General features: G+C 38.6%; 1 protein-coding gene across 2 annotated transcripts; it reads right to left on the bottom strand.

Moving 5' to 3' along the window:
- Window positions 1-9,290: 9,290 nt before the first annotated feature.
- On the bottom strand, window positions 9,291-10,479 carry LOC121217835 (uncharacterized). 2 transcript variants are annotated; one of them, XM_041094282.1, is made up of 2 exons: window positions 10,186-10,479; window positions 9,291-10,045 (listed from the first exon to the last, which is right to left on the bottom strand). In XM_041094282.1, exons 1-2 carry the CDS (start codon window positions 10,218-10,220, stop codon window positions 9,724-9,726), a joined length of 357 nt encoding a protein of 118 aa, XP_040950216.1. In that variant the 5' UTR covers window positions 10,221-10,479; the 3' UTR covers window positions 9,291-9,723. The 2 variants fall into 2 exon arrangements, with proteins under 2 accessions (XP_040950216.1, XP_040950217.1); XM_041094283.1 differs by having other exon boundaries at window positions 10,161-10,479.
- Between the last annotated feature and the right edge of the window lie 343 nt (window positions 10,480-10,822).

Raw genomic sequence — 10,822 nt, forward strand, 5'->3', positions numbered from 1 at the left:
TATAATGAAAGTACTTTAATTAAATTAAATTCGATAAAACAAATTAATTACAATGATTACTCAAATAGGGCAATTTACACAAAAAAGCCATTTTTTAAAAAAATTACCGAAATGGGCCCGGTATTTAATTATTTACCGAAATGGGACATTTTTCGGCAAATCGCGTCCACGTCAGCGCGATGTCAGGGGACGCGCCAGCAAGTCGCGGCCACGTCAGCACGCTTTGCTGATGTGGCAATAAATGATTTGCTGTCACGTCAGCAAAGCACACTGACGTGGCCGCAACTTCATGCCACGTAGCGCGTTTCGGGGGACGCGCTTTTGTCGTTTTTCCCACGTTAGGTTTTTTTTGCTTTTAGGGTTTAGGGTTCAGGCTTTTTAGGGTTTTTAGGTCCTGGAAGAAATAATTTAGAGTTAACGTTTCTGTGTAAATAGTATAAAATCACTTTTACCAGGATGCTTTATGAGAAGAATTTGTTAAATCGCGCCCACATGGACGCGCTTTTGCTACAGTAGGTCTTGAAAAAACTATTTTGAGTTGACGTTTCTGAGCAAATAGTATAAAAAATGCTTCAAGCTGGATGCTATTTGAGAAGAATTTCTGAAATCGCGCCCTCGTGGACGCGCTTTTGCTACAGTTGGTCCTGGAAGAAATAATTTCGAGTTGACGTTTCTGAGCAGATAGTATAAAATCGCTTCTACCAGGATGCTTTATGAGAAGAATTTGTGAAATCTCGCCCACGTGGACGCGCTTTTGCTATAGTAACATGTTTGGGCTGAGGCTATAAATGAGGTAAAAAATGTTCTCAGAATGCATAAGTCACAACAGAAACAATTTAGAGAGGCTAAGAAGGTTAGAGTTTCAAATATGAGTGAACGTATTAGTGCTGTTATTTACTACGATGGTGAGGTTTGCCACACCGAGAATGGTGTTGTTTTTTTGTCGGAGAATACGGTGCGACTGGTTTTTAACCAGAACATAGATTTGACAGGACTTCGTAAGAGAATTAGGCATAAAATTTTTGGAACGACGCCAATGAAAGTTCTGTCTATCACGTATTGATTTTGTTCTTCTGTTGATCCGGTGACATATGAATCCTTCGACGTAAAAGGTGCTCGTAGCTTGGAGGAAATGGTACAGACTCATCTTGCTAGTGGAACACCTTATATTGAGTTATATGTACAATTTACGTCGCCAAATGATGTACTTGCGACCGGTGTTCGAGATGTATACACGACCCCCGGCCGGCACTCGGTTAGCGGGTTACAAAATACGGAACAGCCCATGTTTGGTAGCAGTGTCAAATGTACATCCCCTGCAAGACACTCTGTTTGTGGATGGGACATGTACGTCAGCGGCTCGATGTTTGATGCTGGAAATACGTACTGGGAACGGTATCAAGTTCTAGTGAGTGGCAATCTACATCCAATTGGGGACGTTATCAAATGCCAAGAAGAAGGGATGATGTACTCCATACGACGTCAACCGGTGAGGGGACCTCGTACGCTGCAGATGATTGTGGGTTAGAAGATGACTCCGATGTGGATCCACCTCGAGAGCCCGGGCCGGATGGTGCAGAAGTTGGCTTATTTTCTGAATCGGAGCCTATTCCAATAGAACCTGAAGATGCTGAAAGGAGTTCAGATGAAGAAGAAAATCCACGATTCAGAGCATACTCACCACCAGCCCACATGCATAATGTCGATCTGTCTGCAGATGATGCGTTAGAGTTTCTAGATCTACCACACCGGTTGCGTGATCGTACAAGTTTGGGGGTAGATTTTGGTGAATTTGAAGTTGGTAATCAGTTTACCAACAAGAATAGTTTTATTGGTGCTTTGAAACAACATAACATCAAAAACGGCGTTAACTACCACGTCGTTAAATCCAAATCTGATAAGTTTGAGGTGAAGTGTGTGGTCCAAGACGGTACAAGTTCATGGAAAATCTACGCCTCGTTGAGGAAAAGGACAAGGTTGTGGGAGATTAAAAAGTACAAAGGTCCACATACATATGTTGCAGGTACAATATTGACGGTTTCTGAATAATACTTTTATTATGCAATGTTACATTATTTAATGTACTCGGTTTATAAGTGTTTTACAAGATCATCCCAAGATGAATTTAGCTATGTTAGCTAGCTTGATACTGTCCGCGGTTAAAGCAGATCCCAGGACTTCAGTGCCGGTGTTAATTGCCAATATTCGTAGCCAAATGGGGTACACGCCCTCTTACCGCTAGGCTTGGATAGCTAAGCAAAAGGCGTTAGAGAAGATGCTTAGTGGGTGGGACGCCTCATATAATGAAATATGGCAGTGGTGTTAGGTGCTAGAGAGATACGTCCCAGATGCCATCACAGACCTTGAAACAGAACATGCGTACTACAACAGCCGATTGCTACATGGATGCCAAGTGTTCAAACGCCTATTTTGGACCTTTAAGCAATGCCGAGACACATTTTCATACTGCAAGCCGTTGGTACAAATTGACAGTACGTTTATGTTCGGTAGGTATACTCATTGGCTATTGCTTGCAGTGGCACAGGATGGCGGTGGGAGAATTCTTCCAATTGTATTTGCAATAACACCGGGGGAGTCGTCTGATGACTGAGATTTCTTTCTTTCTAGGTTAAGGAGGCATATGTGCCCCCAACCTGATATCTATGTTATTTTAGATCGGGGCGCTGGTATACTAGCTGCATTTGATCGACAGGGAAGCTTATGGCAGCGCACACACCATAGATATTGCCTAAGACATGTTGCTTCGTACTACTACAGGTAATATTCATCTAAGAGCGAACGACAACAAGTGACCAACATAGGTATTTAGTCTATATATGTGTTATTTCGTTTGTCAATTTGAATTAGTTTTATTGGTAGAAGTGGTATAAATTATTCGCTATGATCTTATATTGGCAGGGTATGAAATAAATAAAGATCGTTTTCACGAGATGTTGGCAATTTTACGTTCAATTAACGGAGAAGGGGCGGACTACCTTTGTAACATACGTTTCGAACAGTGGGCACAAGCATACGACGGCGGCCTACAATAGGGCCATATGACGTCGAACTTGGCTGAATGCATAAATTCTGTTCGTAAAGGAACGCGTCATCTACCGATAACATCGGTTGTGCTAGAGACATATTTTCGTTTAGCAGCGCTATTTCCAAAGGGAGCTGCAAGTTATGCAGGCCAGATGCAGGGAGGCCATGTATGGTGCAGTAAGGTAGTTCAAGAAATTAACAAGGCCAAGGCGAGGGCAAACACCATGCACACAGTGTGTCACGATCGAGACAATTTGTGGTTTCGTGTGACAGAGTTTGACAGACTGCACCAAGATGTTGTTGGCGGGAAATATCGTGTACACTTGCGAAATAGAACTTGTGACACCCTGCACCCTACACCCTCCATTTTCTCCGGAATAGCGCTCAAAAGCTCCTAGCACACCGCCCCCCAATCGCTAGATTGGGCAGACCCGGTGACCGGGTACCCGTCCATCGGCAATCCCAATTGCAGACTGACATCTTCTAAAGTGATAATGCACTCTCCACATGGAAGATGGAATGTGTGCGTATCGGGTCTCCACCTCTCGATCAACGCACTGATTAGTTTCGAGTCCACCTTGCATCCCCGGCCTACCATCGCCACGTGCCAAAAACCCGCTTCCCGCAGGTAGTTCTCTACCAACGGTGATGGAGGACCATGCATATTCCGGATATTGCATTCCAATACCCGATCTACAGACTTTTATAACAAATAATAAATTAATAATTATCTAAAAATGCATAAATAAAAAATTCTTAAATAATATTTAGAAATTAAGTTGAACACTTAGTATTTTCATTTATTCCATTGATATGTGATGCTTATCAAGACGAGTCAATGCTCCGGCCATTTAAAACAAAATTTTTAAAATTATTTAAAAAAATTAAGAGAAATTTAGGAATTTTTACGGTTCAAAAAAATTTAAAACAAAAATTTTGAAAATTATCTTAAAAAAGGGAGTTAAGAGAAATTTAAGAGGAACTTGAGAGCAAATTGAGATTAAATATGGATTTGAGAGAAATTTGGAAGGAATTTGAGAGCAAATTGAGAGGAAATTTAGGGAATTGAGAAGAAATTTGAGAGAGGATTAGTTTATGAAAAAAAAAGGGGTGGGGGTATTTATAATTTTTTTTTACCGTTAGGGGGGACAACGGTCAAATTTTTGACAGTTGCACTGTTCACGCGCTAGGCAAGTCGTGGCCACATCAGCGCGCTTTGCTGACGTGGCCGCGACTTGCTGGCGCGTCCCCTGAAATTGTGCTGACGTGGACGCAATTTCCCGAAAAATGGTCAATTTCGGTTAATAATTAAATACCGGACCCATTTCAATAATTTTAAAAAAAAAGGAGCTTTTTTGTGTAAATTACCCACTCAAATATATCATTTTTGTATAATCATAAATAATTACATCTAAATTTAGTTATTAAGTCCCTTTCGAAACATTACCGTATAATTAATATTTTTCTATTTTGTCAAACAAGTTGACAAGTCAGTGTGAAGTGAGACAAAATTGATGAGCTGTAATCACTTTGCGGTGCGGCTTTTAAGGATAGGATCCAATTATCTACACAAATAACTATTATGGTACGTGAATACCAATGAAACTGAAAAGCTGTAAAAAGAAAAAATTAATAAACGAAGTTAAAAGTTACAAAAATTTAAGAAAATTCCTAAAAAAAAAAACAAAAAATATGGAGATATGATAAGTTGAATGGAATAGGTAGAGACATTCTAAACTTATAAAATTGGATGGTTATTTAGGAAAAGCTAAGCTCACATTTTGATATGGGAATGATGGCGTTTGTTAATTTATTTATATCATTTTTTCTCCTTCTTCAATTTTTAAAAATAGAAAATGAAGGGAAAGAGTGGACCCTCCATCATTAATTTTTTATGTCACCAAATTCAACGCCAACTTCCCTCCCACGTTCTTCATCTTATAATAATATATATGTGTTTTAATTAAATTTCAATGACCTCCCTCCCATCCCATCTCATTTCCACCACAAAGTCAAAAAGAGTACCCCTTTTAAAAGCCAGCAAATCGTGGCACAACTTGACCCAGGTTCATCTTGGTTGAGTTTACGGTTGAACAAGTCACGTGCGGAGGCACTGAGCTTCATCACAAACTCTACATTTGCGGCGGCAGTCACTGGAAGAGCTCCAATGCACTGTCGGAGTTATTTGACCCACGCTCACAGGCGGAGCGTATTTTACAACGTTCAAATTCGTGAAGTACTTCCAACAGGATGTGACGTTCACGCTTTTGAAAACAGCAGCTTCTTCTTTTTAATGATAAAAACAGCATCTTATTATTAGATAAAGTAAAAGTGTAATTTGGGGGCTAATAATTATTAATTGAAAAATTAGGGAGCGGAGAGGACAAATCTTCTTGGATTAGAATTTGACATTACAAGCTAAGGGAGGGGATTAGCGAAACCATGGGCACGAGTGTTGGTTAAGTTAGTTGACCCGAGTATCGGGTTTAGGATAACCCGGGCCTTGTCGGCTGGGGAAATCTTCAACCCAAGTACCACCTCTAAATTTGGTTTCATTTGGAGTTCTTAACGTTAAAGTCCAGAAAAGTGATTCCATTATTCCGGATTTATAAAGTGTAAAGGTTTATTTTGTTAGGTAGAATGACGAATTTAGCCTTTTATCAATTTCACCTCTATTTTTTAAAATTGAATTTCATCATCAAGATTTTAAAAAGAGTTAAATTGTTATTTTCTTTAATGAAAATATTAACTAAGACATTAAAATTTTAAATATATTAATCATAATTATAATAAGTCATGAAAAGTGATTGCAATACGAACCATAATTATAATTATAATTATAATTATAGTTCACATATTAATAAATAAATTGTTAAATAAAATATGATTATTATAATTGTAATGTGTGATATCTACTAGTCCACTATTAAGGAAACAATTATTTTGTAATTAGTTCTAAGCTTTATTTAAGAAAAAAACCCTAAATTAATTAGAATAATAAAAATAAAATGTAAATTTGTCCAAAATTTAAGATTACGTCCGTAATCTTAAATTACTTAAGGAATAGGCCGTCATCTTGTATTACGGGATGACCATAATGTGAAATTATGATATGACTAAAATATTAAAAATTCAAATACGGTGATTTCATTCCATAATGTAACATTAGAAGCTACAATATTATATTCGACCAACCAAACATCCTAAAAATTTTATTTATAATTATGCCATTTTATTACTAATAAAGGTTGAATTTAAACCACACTATTTAATCATAACTAATATATTTCCAGTCTAAGAAAATAATTATAAATACTACAATATCATGTAATTCTATTATTTACCTTTAACTAGAGGTGATCATGGGTTGAGTTATGTTGAGAATCATACTTGAAGTCTTATTACTGAATAATTCGCCCTTTACACCATAGAATCATACTATTTATAATACAATTGTTAACCAACCCTAACTACTAACTGTCAAGACTTCTAACTACTAACTACTAACTACTAACTACCATAGCTACTGACATACTCTAATATGCCACCATCCTCTTCGACCCCTGCTAACAACACCTGTTAAACATATTCTTTTGGACCTAGCTTAAGACATGACCCGAACTTAGTAAATAAAGGTACTGACAGTGGCTTGGTGAACACATCTGTAATTTGATTATGTGCTGGAATGTGACCCACAGCAAGCTGTCCAGCTGCAACTTTCTCACGGACAAAGAAAAGATTCAATTCGACGTGTTTAAAGTTATAATGCAGGACTGGGTTTACAAATACAGCAACCGCTCCGGAGCTATCACACCACACTGTAGGTTTTCGCAGAGAGGAAACATGCAGTTCTGACAAAAGTGCCTCGAGCCAGACTACTTCAACAATTGTCTGAGCCAGCCCCTTATACTCCGCCTCTGCTGTTGACTTGGAGACAACCGGCTGTTTCTTTGACCCCCATGCAACAGGGTTACCACCAAGGAATACACAAAAAGCCCATAGTAGACCTGCGATAATCTATATCCGTACCCAATTCACATCGGAGTATCCAACCACATCCAACTTAGCCGATTTTGTGAAATGAATAACATAACCAATAGTGCATTGAAGATAACGGAGAATGTGTTTGACTGCTTTAAAATGTTGATCAAGGGGGCGATGCATAAATTGACACACCTTGTTCACAGCAAATGTAATATCTAGCCTGGTGATGACCACATATTGAAGAGCACCAACAATGCTACGATACTCAGCTTCATTTTCAATCACACAACCATTATTTTGAGATAATTTGGAAGTGGCAACCATATGAGTAGGAGAGCTATTCGCTTGATCCATATTGGCTTTCTTTAGTAGATCAAGAATATACTTTGACTGATTTAAAAACAAACCATTAGCAGTGGGGGTTACCTCAATACCAAGGAAATAACCAAGAGGCCCCAAATACTTTAAAGCAAACTGAGTATCTAGTGAAGAAACAAAACTGTCAATGCTTTGTTGATGATTTCCAGTAACTATTATATCGTCTACATAGACTAGAACATATAAGACCACTCCTTCATCCTTTTTAACAAAGAGTGATGCATCAGACTTAGCACAAACAAATTGCGAGCCAAGCAAGAAGTTACGTAACTTGGAAAACCATGCCCGAAGAGCCTGTTTGAGGCCGTATAATGTTTTCTTTAGCCTGCACACTAGAAATCCATCATTACTGTATTGTTCAAAGCTAGGTGGTTGGGTCATATAGATTTCTTCAGACAACTCGCCATTAAGAAAGGCGTTGTTAATATCCACCTGTCGAAGCTGCCATCCAAACTTAACAGCTAAGGCCAAGACAACTCGAATAGTTGTTGGCTTGACAACAAGGCTGAATGTGTCTTAAAAATCGATGCCCACCTCTTGAAGATAGCCATTGACAACCAAACGACCTTTGTAGTGAGCAATAGTACCGTCGGAGTTCCTTTTAAGTTTGAAAAGCCACTTGTAACCCACAGCTTTCCTATCGACAGGTAAAGGAACCAAGTCCCATGTGTGATTTTTCATCAAAACATCATACTCCTGTTGTGCTGCAAGAGTCCACTCTTTGCTTGTGAAGGCCTGCTCAATTGTAACAGGTTCAACTATTGTTAGCGCTGCAGACAAAACCTTGGGCTTGAAAATCCCACTTTTGGATCTCGTTTGCATGGGATGAAAATTGACTAAAGAAGCTCGAATAGGTTGACTCGGTAAACAACTATTAAAATTCATCGAAGAGTTGGAAGATACTGAATTCTGTCCTGAAAAAATAGAAGAGGGACTATTAGAAACCATATGCACAGGTGAGCAACTTACTTGTGGACACACGTGTGAAGTATTAGATCGTGGCATAAGAGGTTCTTGAATAGTTGAATCTGAAGAGCTGTCTAACCCAGAGCGAGGTACCATAATAGGAACAGCAGACTGCTGATGTTGAAATTTAGTAAGGTCACGAGCAAACTGGGAAGCACTTGCGAACGTATAACTAACCTTAAAAGGAAAGCAACCTCATCGAATATGACATGTCTGGACACAAAACTTTATTATTCTCAGGAAGACACTTGTACCCTTTGTGAGCCATACTGTAGCCAAGAAAAACACAAGGCTGAGATCGGAACTGTAACTTGTGAGCCTGAAATGGTTTAAGATACGGATAGCATCGACAACCAAAAATTTTTAGATGCTGGTAATTAGGAACAGTCTTATGGAGAACCTCATGGGGCGATTTACCATTGAACACTAGTGTTAAAAGTTTATTAATGAGATACACTGCACTAGTAAAAGCATGAGTCTAGAAGCATATAGGCATACTAGCCTGAGCTAGTAAAGTCAACCCAGTATCGACAACATGACGATGCTTTCTCTCTACCAACCCATTTTGTTCTGAAGTGTGAGGATAGGAAATGCGATGCTGTATCCCAAGCGACGCTAATAGCCTTTGAAATGGACGATACTCTCCTCCCCAGTCTGTTTGGAGAGCTCGTATCTTACAACCAAACTGTACTTCAACAAGTTTTTAAATTTGAAGAAACTTAGTCACAGCCTCAGATTTACTTTTAATCAAATACGACCAAGTGTATCGTGAGTAAGCATCCACAAACAACATGTAATAAAGACATTCATCAGATATCATAGGAGCAGGTCCCCAAAGATCCGAAACAATCAGCTTAAAAGGAGCTGAATAAACAGTATTTGAAGGTAAAAAAAGAAGTTTTTGGCATTTTCCAAGCTGACAAGCTGAGCAAAGAGAGCTCAATTTATAATTCTTTGATACAACATTACATTTCTGAAGAATTGTAGCAACAGTCCTATGATAAGGATGTCCAAGACGCCTGTGCCACAGTTCGAAGACCGAATCACCAGAAGAATACACTCCTGACTGTGCTGTATAAACTGCAGTTGAACCAGCAGAAATGCTGAGATTTTCCAAAGTACTGGGATGTTGAGAGAGATTAAACTGATACATTCCATTATGCATGCACCCCACCAGTAATATGGTCACTGTCTTGATGTCCTTCACAAAACAATGAAGTGGATGAAATCCTTGGAACCACCACCTCTAAAAGATGATCAAGACTCATGACCAAATTGTTTAGCCTGCCTAGCGTCAGACTCAGTATGTTGAACAACATTTGCCTTCAAAGATATACTTGAAACAAGATCTTATTGTCGAGCCTCAGAATCAGTCAGCATTTTCGTAAGGTAGTCAAGAGAAACATTCATTGCTGATGCGATAATGCGTATTGATTCATACTTCACAGGTAAACCAGCAAGAATGATATTGATCTGTTCTTGGTTAGAAGTGTTAGTACCAACAGCAAGTAAAGTATCACACTGACCTTGAATCTTGGCTAGATATTCTTGAATGGACAATTGACCTTTTTTCTGTGAATATAACGAATGTCTAAAAGTCAACACTGTTAAAGACGACTTAGCAGCAAACCTTCTGAGAACAGTACTCCACACATCAAAACTCGATCCAGCCCTAGTAAGATGAACAAGAATACTGTCAGAAATGGTGGACAACAGCCAAGAAGCCAATAGCTTGTCTTGTTGCTTATGAAAAACAAAATCAGGATTAGAAACAGAAGAACCATTACTGTCAAGAACAGACTGTGGAGGAACCTGAACTGTTTCGAGAACAAATTCATGCAAACCATATCCTTCAAGAATCAGCAAGATTTGCTGTTTCCATAAAAGAAAGTTATTAGCAGTAAGTTTCACCGTGTCATGTTTAGGAAACTGATGAAGTTTATGCGAGAAAGCATATCTAAGATCAGGAGAAGAAGCAGCTACAGTTGTGGCCGTGTGAACAGACTGATGATCACCATTAGATACTGCATCTGTTGCCATAACCGAATAGAAAAGAAAAAAATTATGGCTGTGATACCATGTTGAGAATCATACTTGAAGTCTTATTACTGAATAATTCTCCCTTTACACCATATAGAATTATACGATTTATAATACAATTGTTAACCAACCCTAACTACTAACTGTCAAGACTTCTAACTACTAACTGCTAATTACCATAGTTGCTGACATACTCGAATAGGTTATCCGGCCCGGCCCGACGGCCCGCCTGAAAAATGAGAGGGTTCGGGTAAAAATAAAGGCCCGAAATATGAGTTTGGGTAAAAAATGAGGCCTGTTTTCGGGCCTCAGGTAAAACTTTTTTAGCTCGGGCCCAGCCCGGATTATATATTAAATATATATTTTTTATTTTTAATAAAATATATATTTTATTTTTAATCAAATATAT

Source organism: Gossypium hirsutum, chromosome D05 (genome assembly GCF_007990345.1).
Source record: "Gossypium hirsutum isolate 1008001.06 chromosome D05, Gossypium_hirsutum_v2.1, whole genome shotgun sequence".
NCBI classification, from domain to species: Eukaryota; Viridiplantae; Streptophyta; class Magnoliopsida; order Malvales; family Malvaceae; genus Gossypium; species Gossypium hirsutum.

Bases quoted from the DNA above. Each gene is read 5' to 3' on its own strand.
- LOC121217835 (XM_041094282.1), bottom strand. From the start codon at position 10,220: ATGGTTTGCATGAATTTGTTCTCGAAACAGTTCAG. The intron at 10,046-10,185 runs GTTCCTCCACAG...TCATCTTACTAG, and splicing joins TTGTTCTCGAAACAGTTCAG to GGCTGGATCGAGTTTTGATG.